Source organism: Procambarus clarkii, chromosome 52 (genome assembly GCF_040958095.1).
Source record: "Procambarus clarkii isolate CNS0578487 chromosome 52, FALCON_Pclarkii_2.0, whole genome shotgun sequence".
Taxonomy (NCBI): Eukaryota; Metazoa; Arthropoda; class Malacostraca; order Decapoda; family Cambaridae; genus Procambarus; species Procambarus clarkii.
In genome coordinates this window covers 3,652,148-3,669,222 of record NC_091201.1, presented here as the reverse complement: position 1 = coordinate 3,669,222, position 17,075 = coordinate 3,652,148, and the positions used below count along the sequence as shown (strand labels likewise).

The 17,075-nt window shown below is 44.7% G+C and overlaps 1 protein-coding gene across 1 annotated transcript in view; it reads left to right on the top strand.

The window, feature by feature from the left end:
• Nucleotides 1-5,216: 5,216 nt before the first annotated feature.
• LOC123763703 (Structural maintenance of chromosomes 6) overlaps nt 5,217-17,075 on the top strand; it is a 129,701-nt gene continuing 117,842 nt past the window's right edge. Inside the window, exons 1-2 of the mRNA XM_045750994.2 lie at nt 5,217-5,369; nt 11,463-11,618. Coding sequence (XP_045606950.1) covers nt 11,463-11,618 — 156 coding nt within the window. The 5' untranslated portion in view covers nt 5,217-5,369. The remainder of the gene's footprint in view (nt 5,370-11,462; nt 11,619-17,075) is intronic.

The following is a 17,075-nucleotide window of genomic DNA, read 5'->3' as shown; positions in this document are numbered from 1 at the left end:
GTACTGTAAGATCTCTTATTGATTATGCTGCACCTGTCATTTCTTGTTTTGGTAAAGGTAGGATGGGCAAGTTGGAGAAGGTACAAAATGAAGCCATGAGAATTATCTTAGGATGCCCAAGAAATGCTATGATTGAGATAATGAGGATGGAGTTGAATCTGCAGAGTATTGGGGATAGAATTGTAGAGATAATGGTCACTGCTTGACGCAAGCGGGGATGTTTCTGGCGGGGGAGAAAGAAACAATTGCGCAGCGCGTCCCGCGGCGTTGCGCGGGCAGTTTGGGGCCGTATAAATACGGGCGCACAATGGGGCCCTGCCCTCACTCCGCCTGCCCTCGCCGCTGCCCTCGCAAAACTGGTATGGACTAACGCTAGGGGCAGCCTGGTTCAGGGGAACGTGGCCTCAGGTCTGGGGTCGGCTCAACATTGCTTTGCTCGAGCTCTACCCTTTCTTCATGGGCATAGCACTTTTCGCCCCGGTATTGGCCAATAAGAGGCTGGTGTGTAAATCGGACAACAGTGCAGTGGTAAGCGTGCTCAACACACTCTCTGCTAGGTGCCCCCTACTAATGCAAATTGTCAGGCCCTTGACAGTGCTCTTACTCATCCATAACATTACACTCCTACCCTCCCAGGAAAATTAAACGGGGTTTGTGATGCTCTTTCCCGCTTACAGACGCTGCCGCCCTTGTTCCTGCGAGAAGCAGGCCTCGCCGAGACGCCGACAACAGTTCCTGCGCACCTCCTGCCCTGCAACTTCACCCTGCAACTGTGAGGACCCTATTCAACTCCCTGCAGCCAGCGACGAGGCGTACTTACAGGGCTAAGTGGGTGGAGTACGCCGCCTACGTCTCGGCAGGGCGGCGAGGAGAATGCCCCTTCGATGCTGCACCTTCGACTCTGGGGAACTTCCTGCAATCCCTGCTCTCGCGGGGCCTGGCTTACCGCTCTCTGCACGCCTATCTAGCGGCCATCGCCTTCGTCTGCAAGCTACACGGTAGGACTAGGGACCCAACTCGGCAGTTCCTGGTCACCCAACTCCTCAAAGGGGCACGTAACTCCGCACAGCGGGCCCCTGCACGGCGTCTCCCTGTGACGAGGAGCCTCCTGCATCGCCTGCTGCGGGCACTGGGAGGCGTATGTAACTCTGCCTATGAGAAGTCCTGCTACAGGGCGCTCTTCTCCCTGGCTTTCCACGCCTGCCTACGCCCGGGTGAGGCGGTCTACGTGGACCATGGACGACACACGCTCAACCTTGAGCAGGTATCACTTACGACGGCAGGAATAGATATCGTCTTCAACACCTACAAGCACAGTGCAGGGCGCACGCCCACCCTCTCCCTGAGAGCGAACCCTTCCAGCAAGTACTGCCCGGTCCGTGCCCTGTCTAAATACTTTAATTACAGGGGCCTGGGCCCGGGGCCCATATTCAAACACGCCGCAGGCGCTCCTGTCACCAGGCGAGATTTCTCCAAGATCCTACGCTCTGCCCTCACGGCGATAGGCTTGCCTCCAGATGACTACGCGCCGCATTCCTTCCGTATCGGCAGGGCCACCCAGCTGTCTCGGGATGGGCTCGCCACTTCAGAAATAATGGCTGTCGGCAGGTGGAGGAGTAGTGCTTTCACATCCTACGTCAGGCGGGACGTTGTTGCTCTGCCACTTTGAGTGCCTCACGCGGCCAGCTGGCACTCGCCCTTCGGGGGGGGGGGGGGGGGTCCGGCCGCTGGCCTGCGGTGGGGGTGCAGCGCCGGTCCCCAAGTGTCCCGCTGTCCGCAGCTAATACTTTGCCCAGTCTAGGTGCTAGTAAGCCCTACTTGTAGTCACCCCCTTCTCCTTATTCATTAGGTCTTTCCGGCCTCTTGGTCGGGTACATTATGTGTTATGTGGTCTCTCACTTATTAGTTACTCTTTGTGTCCTGCCTGTTATATCCTAGTGTTATATAATTACTCACATTGGCATTCGTCCTTAATTCTAGTACCAGTTAAGCTTTACGTTTCTGCAGAATTAGTTTCCATGTCACTATAGGCTAGGTCTCATAATTACTACGGGTGTACCTTTTAAGTTAAATCTAGTCCTCGGACTCGGAATTGTTACTGTTAATTCTTACTTTATATATTTACATGTTCTGCAGAATTTAAGCTTCAATAAACTTTAACGCCCCATGCTGCCAGTATCTTTCTCCCCCTGGTCAGAAAAATGTAGCCTCTGCCATTAGATTAATGAGAGGTGGGGGAGCTAATGAATTAATCCTCTCGGGTCAAAAGGTGGGAAGTAGTGAACAGTGTATGATGAAGAAGAGAGTATATATGAATAACTTATGTACTAATGTTATAAAGTATGATATTATTACAGAGTGTATTGTTGTGCCCAAGAGAAAATTTACACCACCATGGGAGGATTGTAATGTAGATGTAGTAATTACTCCCTTGCAAAAGAAAAAAAGTATGTATGAAATAGGAGAGCTGAGGGCAACATATGATTGTATAATTAGAAAACTGCCTACAGAAAACACTCTACATGTATATTGTGATGGGTCAGTAGCTAGGGATGGGAAGGCAGGATGTGGAGTCTTGATCAGGGAGTACACTGACATCGGCACTGTAGATACTATAAAATAAATATAAATAAATATGTTTATTCAGGTAAGGTACATACATACAAGTGATGTTACATTAATGGATTGATATATAGATAGAGCTAGTACATACAATGCCTAAAGCCACTATTACGCAATGCGTTTCGGGCAAGAAAAACATTAATATCTAGAACTTAATACTAATTGAGCATAAAGAATAAAAAGTGTTGAAAACAAATACAAATAAAGATAAAAAAAAGGGGGAACATGACTGAAAAAGCAGCACAAATACAATAGGTTGACAAACAGTGTTGATTAAAAAAAAAAAAAAAATAATAATAATAAAATAAAATAACAGACATGGGTTGACAATAAAGGAGTGAGGTGGGTTACAGGGAATTTATTAGGTATTGTTTAGTTTTTATCTTAAACTGGTTGAGAGAGGTACAGTCTTTAACATGGTTGGGAAGGTCATTCCACATTCTGGGTCCCTTGATTTGTAGAGCATTTCTAGTTTGATTAAGTCGTACTCTAGGAATATCAAAACTGTATTTATTCCTGGTGTGGTGCTCATGGGTTCTGTTACAACCTTCAATGAAGCTTTTGAGGTCAGGATTGGCATTACAGTTCAGCGTTTTATATATGTATAATACACAAGAGAGAATGTGCAGTGACTTAATATCTAACATATTCAGAGATTTGAGTAGGGGTACCGAGTGATGTCTGGGGCCAGAGTTGGTTATTGTCCTAATAGCAGCTTTGTGTTGGGTAATGAGAGGACGTAAATGATTTTGGGTAGTAGAACCCCAAGCACAAATACCATAGTTGAGGTATGGATAGATGAGGGAGTAATAGAGAGTAACCAGGGCAGGGCGGGGTACATAATATCTGATCTTAGAAAGAATGCCAACAGTTTTTGAAACTTTTTTTGATATATTTAGAATGTGACCCTGGAAATTCAGCTTGTGGTCGATGAGAACGCCAAGGAATTTGCCATCTAATTTGTTACAAATTTGGGTATTGTTTATTTTGAGATTTATCTGATTAGAGGATTTATTGCCAAACAGAATATAAAACGTTTTGTCAATGTTAAGGGTGAGTTTGTTGGCAGTTAGCCAAAGATGGACTTTCTCTAGCTCAGTATTTACTGTGGCATTTAGAGCAAGGGGGTCAGGACTGGAGTAAATGAAGGTTGTGTCGTCAGCAAATAGAATTGGTTTGAGGTGTTGGGAGGCATTTGGAAGGTCATTAATGTAGATGAGAAAGAGGAGAGGGCCAAGTATGCTGCCCTGAGGAACACCAATGTTGATGGGTAGGGTGGGAGAAATTGTATTATTCACAGAAACATACTGGAGCCTGTCAGTAAGATAAGATTTGAGGTATTGCAGGGAGTGTCTGTTATTGGACGCCATTAACTGACAATGTCTCTTCAACGCAAGCTGAACTCCAAGGTGTATTAGTAGGATTACAGGAAGTAGTCAAATGTGGTAAAAATGCTTGCTTCTTTATTGACAGCAGAGGAGCGTTAGAGTCTTTAAATAGCAGACGCCCAGTATATCAGAATATTGTGATAGAGTGTAGAGAGAATGTTAAGAAATTAGAAAAAACTGGGTATAAAGTAAGATTCATGTGGATCCCTTCACATGTGGGAATACTGTTGAATGAGGTAGTTGATGACATAGCGAAGAGAGCCACTGAAAAAACTCTTGTTGATGTTGTATGTCAGTTAACCTTGAAACAAATAAAAACAAGAATCAAGATGATCCAAGAGGGTGAAGAAATTATAAAGAGAATGGCAAAGGTGGACAGTAGTAACACACTTAAGAATTATTCAATAATAAATACAAATTCGTCCTTCACTTATGGTAGATGAAAGTCTACTTGGAAGGATTCAATTTACATGAGATTAAGATTAGGATACAAATATATCTGGCAATACGGTGTTGATGTCAGTGAAAAAGATAAGGAGTGTAAATTATGTAGTATGCCGCACGCCCACACCTTAGAACATTATGTATTAGAGTGTCAACTTATTGAAAACTATAGAAATAAGGAAATAAATAGTGTACCACATCAAATTGTTTGGATGTGTGATAATGGTATGATAGACAGTATACTTAGGAGCTACAAGAATTTTGCCCCGAGAGTGTAACAATTATATGCTGTACTTACTATATAAACCTGCAATGTTAAATGGGATTCTTGTAATGTTATTTGTCTATTTGTACTCACTGAATTTGTGCGCCCCTTGAGGGACTTGAAGTAGAGGGGGTAGAAATAGCCTAAGCTACTCTATCCCTTTGAGATGTATTTATTGCTTATCTCAATAAACATACTTGAACTTGATGTGGTACACTATTTATTTCCTTATTTCTATAGTTTTCAATAAGTTAATAAGTTTTCAATAAATGAATGAATGAATGAATGAATGAATGAATGAATGAATGAATGAATGAATGAATGAATGAATGAATGAATGAATGAATGAATGAATGAATGAATGAATGAATGAATGAATAAATAAGAATAAGTTAAAATAAATAAATAAGAATAAGTAAAAATAAATAAATAAGAATAAATAATTGAAATTGAAATTGAAAATAAATAATAAATAATATATAAGATGTATTGGTTTTGGTTGCTGGTGAGTGTTCGTGTTGTTTACATAGAGGTGGCGGGAAGAGGGCTACAGCTGGGCTCCAGGCCCGTCTCTCAGTTGGTGGTGTCGTCGGGAGTCACCTCTATCCTTACTTAAGTGGCTCGAGGGAGGCTAAGGAATAAAGCCAAAGGTTAGTACTTGAAGTTACAGCCCCGCTCCTATGCCAGGTAAGTCCTCTACGGGCTCACCATAGCCCGTGCTACTGGGAACTTTTGGTTCTCAGTAGCTGAATCTTAAACAACAAACAAGCCTGAAGATTTTCAATTATATGGTTCCTCATCGGATTTCATCAACCAATCCTAGACATTTATATACCACTGTCTATCACAGATTAAGACAGTAATTAGTAACAGAGCAATGCAGGTGATGTACAGTGACCACAACACAGCAGTTGCAACATCAGGATCTGCGGGTTGGTACAAGAATTCAACCAGCTACGAACCACTTAGTTTGATGAAAGGCAGCAGTAGAGCAACAGAAGTACACTTACATCGCATCAGGCTAGGATACCCATGTGCATGGGAAATGGGCTTACAGGTTCCGGAAGATGAGAGGAAATGTCAGCACTGGAGAAATGCCCGACAGACCACTGGAACATTATCTAACACAGTGCACAGTTACAAACCCATTACGATTTCAACTTGGATTCAACAGAGCAGAAGTTGTTAAACACATAGGGCAAAATCTTACTGAAGTGACCATGAGTCATAAATGCTCATACTTCTCCCAAGTAAAACAGAAACAAGCAACACTTAGTGGGCCAGCCAGAGGCTTAGGGCCCGCGCAGGAATATTCCTGAAAAAAAAGGAAAAAACAAATCCTACACAGTCCCACCAAAAGTGACACGCAATGTGGGAAATCATTCATATTTGCAAACATACAAGGCTTGAAACCAAAATCAAGAAATATAAATGGCCTCCTAATAGAATCGAACTCAATATTTGGTGCATTTACAGAAACCCACACAAAAGACCACATGGATAGTGATATCTGGATTCCGAATTATAATCTATATAGATGAGACAGAGTAATTAGGTCAAGTGGAGGAGTAGGTCTGTATATTAAAGAGGAGCTGGCATGCACAGAGTTCCTGAACTCGTCCAATGAGGTGGTAGAGGTCCTTGGAATCAAGGTAGAAAATATGAATCTACTTATTATTTTAATATACAAACCGCCAGATGCAATAGTTGAGGAATTCACTGAACAGATCCACAAAATAGAGAATATCCTTGATAATCTAGCAAACCCAGTACCAGATATCATCTTCCTTGGCGACTTCAATCTACCCAGTTTAAAATGGAGAATAGTAAACAATAACATCATAGCAGGAAGTCAACCTGGAAATAACCAACCACAGGTCAGAGAACTACTGAGATTCTGTGACAAATTCTTGCTCAATCAGCAGATTACAGAACCAACTAGGAACGAAAACACACTAGACCTGATATTCACGAACAATGAGGAGCTAATCAGAGACATTACTGTCTCAGACACTACGTACTCGGACCACAAGCTCATTGAAGTGCAAACTAACGTTAATAACACAATATACTTGGCTCTTGTCAATATGGCTTCAGACCCCAAAAAAGCACTAACGATGCACTTATTAGTATGATTAACTTGATTCATGCAGCTCTTGATAAAAGTGAGTTTCCTGTTGGGTTATTTGTGGCTGGGTTGACAAAGACAAACTATTTAGCACGGGTGGAACACGAACGAAAGCGGAAAGGCAGAGTGACAGCCCCGTTCCTGTGCCAGGTAAGTCCACTACGGGCTCACCATAGCCCGTGCTACTTGGAACTTTTAGTTCAGGTTATCAGAATCTAAAACAACAACAAAAAACAAACGAGGGGAGTCGGGGGACACAGGTGAAAACTGAGTACCCAAATGAGCCACAGGAACGCTAGAAAGAACATTTTTAGTGTCAGAGTTTTTAACAGATGGAATTCATTAGGCAGCGATGTGGTGGAGGCAGACTCCATTCACAGTTTCAAATGTAGATATGATGATGGAGCCCAGTAGGCTCAGGAATCTTTACACCAGTTGATTGACAGTTGAGAGGTGGGACCAAAGAGTCAGAGCTCATCCCCTGCAATCACAACTAGATGAGTACAGTGGAACCTCTATTAACGAGTGGCTCTATTAACGAGTTTTTCCAGTAACGAGCAAGCCACTCGCAGCAAATTTGTCTCTATTGACGAGCTCGCCTCTATTAACGAGTGAAACCACATGGTGCTTCCTAGCGTCTCGCGGGTTCTCGCAAATTCTCGGACGCCTCCGACGCCAGTGTTGTTGTTGTATCTCACACGACAATCATCCCTCTGGATTTATTTGAGCTTTTCTTTGGGTTTTTAGTGGTTTTGCGACTACAATTTGTAACACGATGTCTCCAAAGAAGCTGCTTGCTAAAGATAGTGTTGTCAAGAGGAAGAAAGACACAATTACTGTGGATTTAAAGAAGGAAATTATAGCAAAGCATGAGTGTGGTGTCTGTGTGATTGATCTCACAAGGAAGTATGGCAGGTCCTCATCAACAATTTACACCATTGGTAAGGGAGGATGCTGCCTCTTCCACTGAGATCAGGGAAGTGTTTGGAATGTTTGAAAAGGTGAACGCATTCTTGGAAAAGCTGCCCTGATAAAGCAGTGACAACCCGATGTGTGAAAATGTTTAATTAATTTATCACTTTGTGATAACACTTTATGGAAGTGTTATCACTTTCGCAGGTATATGTCGCTTGAACGTAACACTTTTTTTCTCTTGAATGCACCCAAACACCGCGCTCAAGCGTCATTTGAGCAAATATTTCTATAAAATTCAATTCTTATCCGATCGGCTTGGGGATTGTATACATGTTTGCCATGAAATTTCCATTTTCTTTAATAACCACATTGCCTATTTGAGAAAACGGCATTATATTGTATCTTCGTGGTAAGACTATTATATTGTTGACACAATGAGTGTAATCAACGTAGTTTTTTATTTGGTGCTGGTCTAATGCATCCTAGTGTGACATTTGAAATGAAATTTGGGTGAAATTCCCAAGAAGAGAGAGTCCGCCTGACTCAGAGGTGGATTCTCCTTCCACACCATAACCCCTCTCATCCTTCCCACCTCCCCATCGTCTCCCTCTAGCCAGCAACTACTCTTCATAAGGTAAAGTAAATATTAAAACACTACAACAAAACATTTATATTTACATGTGCAATATAAAAATATATTTTTTTTACATAAAAAAAAGTCATACAAGTATGGATGTTTTTGGGAGTGGAACGGATTAAATTTATTTCCTTTATTTTAAATGGGGAAATTTGTTTCCAAAGACAAGTTTTCCAGGTAACGAGCTCGGTGCCAGAACGGATTAAACTCGTTAATAGAGGTTCCACTGTACAATGTAACTTGCTGAGATGTGCTAATTCTGGGGTACGTACCCGTCCTAATTCTAATAGGACGGGTACGGGTCCGCTACCTCTCGCAGGACGGGTACGGGTCCGCTACCTCTCGCAGGACGGGTACGGGTCCGCTACCTCTCGCAGGACGGGTACGGGTCCGCTACCTCTCGCAGGACGGGTACGGGTCCGCTACCTCTCGCAGGACGGGTACGGGTCCGCTACCTCTCGCAGGACGGGTACGGGTCCGCTACCTCTCGCAGGACGGGTACGGGTCCGCTACCTCTCGCAGGACGGGTACGGGTCCGCTACCTCTCGCAGGACGGGTACGGGTCCGCTACCTCTCGCAGGACGGGTACGGGTCCGCTACCTCTCGCAGGACGGGTACGGGTCCGCTACCTCTCGCAGGACGGGTACGGGTCCGCTACCTCTCGCAGGACGGGTACGGGTCCGCTACCTCTCGCAGGACGGGTCCGGGTCCGCTACCTCTCGCAGGACGGGTACGGGTTCGCTACCTCTCGCAGGACAGGTACGGGTCCGCTACCTCTCGCAGGATGGGTATGGAGGGGAAATACACAAACTAAGAACTCGTCCAAGTTCCACTTGGCTAACTATTGACTTTACCCAGTGATGACATCGCCTTCTCTAGCCTTCTCTAGGGTCATTGTTCATTCCTCCCCCCCCCCACACACACACACCCTTTTGCCTGAGTTTACCCGAGAGTCACTAACATTAGAGGCCTCGATGAGTACAGGCGGCTTGTCGAAAGTGCCCCCCCCCCCATTTGCCTTGATGATCTTTTCCAGTTGTACTTTAAATGTTAACATTTTATCATAGGTGGTTAGTTACTTCGTTCCCATCCCAGTGTTTTGGCCTTGTATCCTCATGGGGTATGATCATTTCGAACATGAAACGATTCGACGAAGCTCGTTTTCTTTTTGTTAAAACTGTATATTGTTGTGCTAGGCTGTATTACCTTGAGTTATCTTGAGGTTATCTTAACCTACCTTAGGTTAAGCTAGTGACATTATCTTAACCTACCTTAGGTTAAGATGTATTGGGCTTAGTTGGGTTAGGTTAGGTTTGCTTGGGTTAGGTTAGGTCAAGTAAGTTTCAAAATCCTCTGACGAATCGTCTTGTGTACGATGTGACTTGTATTCCTCCTCATGTCCATTAGCTGGAAGTTAACCTCGGGAATAATGGGTGGATCTTGGACAAAATCTGGCTTTCATACCTTGTTAAAACCATAAGACTCAGGTAAATTCTGGTAAAATCATAGCACTTTGTCCTCCTATCCCATCCAAGTGTTATATATCTCATCCAAGTGTTATATAGGCATCTTGGCTAAGTGCATTTTCCTTATAATTACATTATCTTGCTAGTGACATTACCTAGACAGATAGGCCTATGGTCATCTTGTACCCAAAGACAGTTTGTACATAGGTTTTTGTACCTATCTGCAATCATGTAAAAAGGACACTTATGTGAGACATTCAAGTACTGTATTGTCGACAGAACTTGGAAAATATGAAATTATAATTTTCGCAGTTTTAGAATTTCTGGACTACTTGGCCAGAGTAATAAGATGTAGATCACTTTGTACATAAAATTATTTGCCAACGAATTTTATAATCTATGTAACCTATCCCAAACAAATTTAATCCATTCAAGTGTAACAATAAATATAATAATATTAACTCGGTGTCGGAGGACAGGCAGCAAGTGTATGTTTATACACGTTAGGCTTATGTTGAGGCCTAATGACAAGGTCAAATTACAGACCAATCCAGAGTGCAACCTCACAACAAGCTGACTAACTCCTGGGTATCTACGTGCTGCTAGGTGAACGGGTGCATCAGGTGATAGGCAATATGCCCAACCATTTCTCTCCCGCCCAGAAGTCTTGTGTGTCGAATGAACCAGACTGTACTACCGGGACCATAAATATATGGCTTTTGCAGGCGATGAGCCACAATAACGTGGCTAAAGTAATCGACTTGAGAATGGTCCAGGACGGACCGAAACATCGTCGTCCCTTCACATTCTAGTGTGTGGTCTGGTCATTATATGGCTTTTAACAGAAAACCAGTCGTGTTTGGAAATTCCTGTGCATTATTTGATCCATACCCTGGGTGATAGAGGTCACTTCATATTGATTAATTATAAGATGCAGTTCACGTCATACTTAAGGATACAAATTACTTCATACATAGGTTTAAGTGGCTTACTGATTTACGATATTTTAAAATCGATCTCGCCTTCTTTTACTCAACTTAAACTAGCTTAACCTAAAAATACTGTATGTTGATTGATAGCAAAGATATACAGTACAGCTTGTGTTTTAATAAAGATTTCCTAAGCTGTCCTTTTTCATTTGGAGCTCAAACTGAGAAAAGTGCCCATCTGGTATTTCGGTAAATGGTTGCAGTGACAACGAAAACATCAGGAATCTCGGTGCATTACAGTATATTTCATGATAAATATAAAATAATTCCCTCTTTTATGTGTTTACATTGTCAAGGATTATTTGCCTTGCTACTTTCAGGTCTCTAATTTCTTTCAAGCAATTGCACATGTTGTGCTAACACTTTCTGGTGAGAGTTTTCTTGGTTTTGGGTCGATCTTGATCTCCAAGCTCCTTGCCTTGTTGAGAGAGCTAGATTTTGGTTCAGGTTTTGGTAGACAAGGGCTAGTCTCAAGAGGCATGGGCATTTTAATGAGACATGGTTTGACTAGTGCTTAGCCCAGGAGAGCTAGTGAGGTCTCCAGCAGAAAAAGGCTTTTCATTATGGCCAGTACTTGTTATTACTCATAACGTTCTTTAATATTATAGATGTCTCTACATGGGTCCCAGAGAGATGATGATGATGACGACGATAGTACTGAGGTGGATGACGGGAAGAGACGAAGTTACAAACGGCACAAACCATGTCGTGAGAACAGCAGCAGCAACACGAGTACATCCTTTGATCTACAGCTATCACATGAGGTGGGTTTGGTAATGTTTGGTATTATTAATTTTCCTCACTTTCATGACTTTACAGTTTTACTAAAGTATTAAAGTCATATTAAGTCCAGTACTGTACTCTTATTATCATTAAAAAATGTTCAACCACTGACACGGAGGAATGTTAATTTTTAAACAAATGGTAAGGCTTCCAGTTCACTGGGATTTGGTGATTTCCACAGGAAGGCGTTTTGTTTCTGGCCTAGTGTGTTTATTGCTCCGAATGGATGTGTTTTCTTATTTTCCGTATAATTATGAGAGGACTTCTTCCAATACTCTCCTGCCCCCATTCCCACCTTTGCAGATTTTGGTTGTCTTGTCCCCCCCCCCCCCCCCCCGTAGTTTGGCCTGACAGGACTTGCTTTTGTACTTCTATGAAAAGGAACTAGGCATTTGTGCTGGATCCTCACTCATTGAGTTTATCCTTTTCCACTTCCTGGCTTCCAGACAACCCCATGTTTAACAAATAAATATATATTTTTTTACCATGTTAGAGTGTTACTTCCTTAAATTAAAATCACATTGTAAATTGGTTTACAGTATACGAAAGAAAATCTGACAAGATGTTTAACACTGATAAATTCTAGATATCAGTACTTAAATATGGTAAAAAGGAATAACCTAAATGAAACATAGGGTATAAGACACAATCAGCAATTGGATCTGCTCACAGAAAACATGTAAAGGATCTAGGAATAATTATATTGGATGACCCAATGGTTAGTGAGCATAATAAAAAAAAAAAAAAAAATATAGCATCAACCAGGAAAAGGACAGGACGAATTATGAGAACTTTCAAATCCAGGGATGTCACTACAAGACTTGTATTTTTCAAACCCTTTGTGTTTTCTCGCCTTAAGTACGGCTCTATACTGTACTCATTTTTTCCTTTCAAAGCAGGAGAGATTTCCGAGATTAAGGGAATACAGAGGACATTGACAAGATATAGCACCTTAACTACAGTATTGGGACCATCTTCATACTCTCCAAATATACTCTAGAAAGGAGACGAGAGGTATCACATAATATATATACTGTACACTCATACATTGAAAATACAGGATGTCCAGGTCCCAAATTTGCATGGTTAAATAACATTCTGGAGTGAAAGATATGGTAGGAAATGTAGTATAGACCCAATGATGAGAGCTATCATAGGCACAATCAGAGAAGAGTGTATGAACATCAGTGGTCCACAGCTATTCAGTATCCTCCTAGAAAAAATAAGAAATATTACTGGTTCAAAAATGTGTTCAAGATAAAATTGCACATTACTGAAAAAGGTGCCAAACCATCCAGGCTGTAGTGGATATGTGGGCCTGTAGGTCACTTCAAGCAACCAGTAACCACAGTTACCAGAAGTCTGCAACAGTTACAAGTCAAGCCTGGCCCCAGGCCAGACTTGGGGGGGTAGAAAAACTTTCGGAACCCATTCCAGGTATACTCCAGGTGTCAATGTGCAACCCATCCTCCTGTTCAGATGGTACCTATTGTGATGGTCGTCAGTAGTCACGAATTCATATGTACATTTTAGATAGTATATTGACTAGTAAGGAATTCTTTTATTATAAATAAAGCTAAAATCAAATTTAAATATTCCTAGGCTGTGTATAGCGCACACATGTACTATATTAGGGCTGAGATATTGTGTATTAAGCCTAGGAAGGATAGGTTAGGTTTAGTTTGTCAAAGCAACACAAGTAAAAAAATTTTCTGGTTTGTTCAACTCAATAGGGCCAATTTCTACTTTCTGGTGTGTTCTTGTGGGTATATTATGGCAATAATATACTACAAGTACTACCACTACATGAGGATGGGCTGCAGTGTGCCAGGTATACTCCAGGTGTCAGTGTCTTTTGTGATGTTTCTTCATTTTTTGCTTTTCCATGATCCCCTGTTGATGCCTAATACAGTCCCCTCATACTGTTTGGTCTCGGTAGAACCTCTCTCATTGCCATTAGGCATGTATACATTGTTGTAATGATCAGTTAAGGGTGGGTCTCAGAGGCCTGCAGTATCTCCCCAAGGCATTTGTTGCACCTGTGTTTAGCTAGGGAAGCTACCGAGTACTTCACAAGGAAATGGTGCTGCATTACATTTAACACTTGATACTGTATTTTCTAGAGGGAACCCTTCAGCTCCCTGGAGCTATCCAGGCTGATATGTAACTACAGTACTGCATTAGCATTCTGGCATCAAAGTGCATGGAGTTCTTGCCTACCGGGGACCATGAGCCAGAACCTGGGCCCCCTCAGAGAGGTGCGAAGAGCAATGGCCTATAGAAACCCCCGTGTGGTCGGGAGCATTCTATGTCTGCCATTGACCGGGTCGGGCACCCAGATAGACAGGCACCCCAAAACAAATCAATATTCTGGTAAAAATATTGCTACCAAAAGCCGAACGAGTGGACAGAGCTCCCCAATGAAAATTAGTAAATGAGCATGACTTCATCACGTTGCTTTGCCCGCAGTCTGCGCAACCCACCCCACCTCCCCGGGAGGGGGAAGGGGGAGCCCCAGACCCCTTGCGCCAGTGATCCTACCAGCAGTTCTTAGCTGATGTGATACTGGCTGGTCGGGTGCCTCTGGCTCCAGTTTTTATTTTCAGTTCCTGTAACTTGTGGCATGATCTGTCTCTACAGGTAGTGTGTGAGCCAGGAGTAATATTCTACGGTACTCGAGTTGCATGCGCTTAGGGTTCCTATCCTAGGTGCCCTGTAAGTACTTCCCTTGGGGCCACCTTCCACAAGTCACCTTGGGGCCTACCTCCGCTGTGTTTTTTACTGCTTGGTACTTGGCCGCCCTTGGAGTCGGCTGGATTTTTTGTTGCCCTTGTTTGCCTCTGGGTAGGAGGTAGTTTTTGTCACTGCTAGGGGCACAGGGTACTGCACAGCTAGTTTTCACCTATTGTAGCAGCCGACTCTGTTCCGCCTGGGTACATTGTCCTCTTGCGAGGCTTTTCTTTTGTTTTCGTTTCCCTGCTTGGTGGGGGTGGGGGTCTGCTTTTGGTTGATTGCCCTCTATCTATATGTACTTGGGGGTCTTTTGCTAGACATCTGTGTTCTTGTTGGTACCTCCTGCTTGGCCCTCGTGATTGGGGCCAGCCGGCCGAGCGGACAGCACACTGGACATATGATCCTGTGGTCCCGGGTTCGATCCCGGGCGCCGTCGAGAAACGATGGGCAGAGTTTCTTTCACCCTATGCCCCTGTTACCTAGCAGTAAATAGGTACCTGGGAGTTAGTCAGCTGTCACGGGCTGCTTCCTGGGGCGTGGAGGCCTGGTCGAGGACCGGGCCGCGGGGACACTAATGCCCCGAAATCAACTCGAGATAACCTTGTGAGTGGACACATCCCGGGGTTTCAGCTTTAGAAGCTTGCTCGGTGGTTTTGGGCGCCGGTTCGCAGTATCCTGCCTGGGCTTCCCTTAGTGTGACACCAAGACTAAGGGCCCTGGAAACCCCACGGACACTCCGTGGTCCAATGAATGCGACCCTTAAAACCCCAAGGGGGGCTCCATGGTCCGATGGATGTAACCTTTGAGTCCCCTCTCGCTTCGTGTGAGGTTGATGGTTGCTCTGTCCCATTGTCTCGGGGTGACAATCACCGGTTGTGCCTCCGCCATGCTGCCTGTCGGGTCGGTGATTCTTTTGATCCGGAGTCATGTGACGTTTGTTCCTTATACATGCTCCAGTTCACCCAAGTTACTGTACATGAAATGAGGGGGTCAGACAGCAGAAGTGTTGTATGTGCAGTTTAGGTTGCTGCAACGCGATAGGTTTGTTGCTTCCCATGATGCCCAGAGGCTGCCCCGTTTTGGTTATAGGGACCCAAAACTTTGGGAGGTGGGAGTTGCTTCGACTTTGGTTCCGTCCCCCTCTCCTTGTCCTTCCTCTTCGGTGGTTTATTCGGTCCCACCCCTTCCCCTTTCTGCCTGTTCCAAAACGTCTGAGGGTTTCGGAGGCGGGGAAGGGTTTAGTTGGTATTGAGACTGGGGCGGTATCGGGGAAGTCTCCTTTCGGGGTTGCGGCGGAGGCATTCGAGCCTAGTCCTCTAGCTGGAGGTTTTGGGTCTGACCAGTGGGCCCCCTTCATTCCTGCTTTTTCAGCTGCTCCTGCCTTTTCTTTAGAGGTGGAGGGTTTGGAGAACTGCTCAGCCTTGGGTCCCAGAACCTCGGGGTGAGGTTCCCAGGGGCAGGGGAGGAGTTACGTTAGGGGCCTTGGGCCTTGTTGGACCCCGCCTGGGTTTTTGAACCCTCAGAGCGAGGCTTGGTGTTACAATGAGGGGTTCTCTTTTTGCTCCCTCCTCATAGGAATTGGATTTGGTGTCTACCCCTCACCGGGTTTGGTTCCGTGATCCTGTGGTTTCCTTGGTCCCGTCCTTCAGGAGGTTTTTGGCTTTGCATGTCTCGTCTTGTGTGGTGCGGGAGGCCCTAGCTGCTTACCTCCTGCACGACCCGGATTATGCTTTCGTGATGGATCAGTGTTCCTTTGTGAATGGATCCTCGTGTCCTTACTGGGTTCGTTATGAATCTCCAGAGTCGTCCAGGTTGGCAGACTGCCTGCTCTTCTCGTTGCAGGCTTGGCACACGTTCTGTCGGTCCCGCGCACTTGAGTGGAAGGAGGCTCAGACGGCATTTCAGGTTTTTCTTTGGGGCGAATTTGAGCATCTCATTGCATGTTTGTTCGCCCCTGCCCTTCTGGGGAATGTTGGTGTAATGCAGCTTCATATGCAGATTCCTTCCCTTTCGGCTGTCTTGGTTGTGGTGGACTTGCATACATGTGGCCTGCTTGCTTCGGCCCTTCGTTTCTTCTCCCTCCTCAAGCTGTCCTCAGATTGGCTTGAGTTGGATGTGGAAGAGCTTGGGGCCGCCTCTGGGTCTGGTGCATTGACCTCGCCAGTGCGTGTGTCTGTATTGTTGAAGCTGTTCGCGTCGCTCCTGCGGGATGTGGTTTTGCATTTTTTTGCTTCTCAACTCGCGTATCGGCAGGTGGTGCTTGCTTCTTCCTTGGAATCTGCTTGGGCCTCTGGCTCTTAGGTTGTCTTTGGCTTTTTGTCTGCTTCTGTTTGCAGAGTCTGCAGTATCTGCAGGCGGCTTCGGCGAGTTGCCGTCCTATGTCCGACTTGTTAGTTCTCCGGGGTCTCGTGGGGGGCTTTCTGGAAGGGTCATGCCAGGGCTCGGGGTTCTTCTCGTCGTGGTAGGCCATTGGTGCCAGATTCAGGGCAGGCGCAGCCTTCGGTTCCATCTGTTTCTGATCGGCGGGGATGGGGGGGGGGGGGATTGCCCTGTGTGCAGCTTAGGTTCTCATAAGGTGTGTCGGCTCTTTTTACGGTTCGTCCCATTGACGGGGCAATGAGGAGGGAGACTCGCACTGTTCACTTGAGCCTGGTCCCACGATTTGTGGGCCTTTTGGGTCGTTTTGTGTGGCCTGCTGTGGTGTT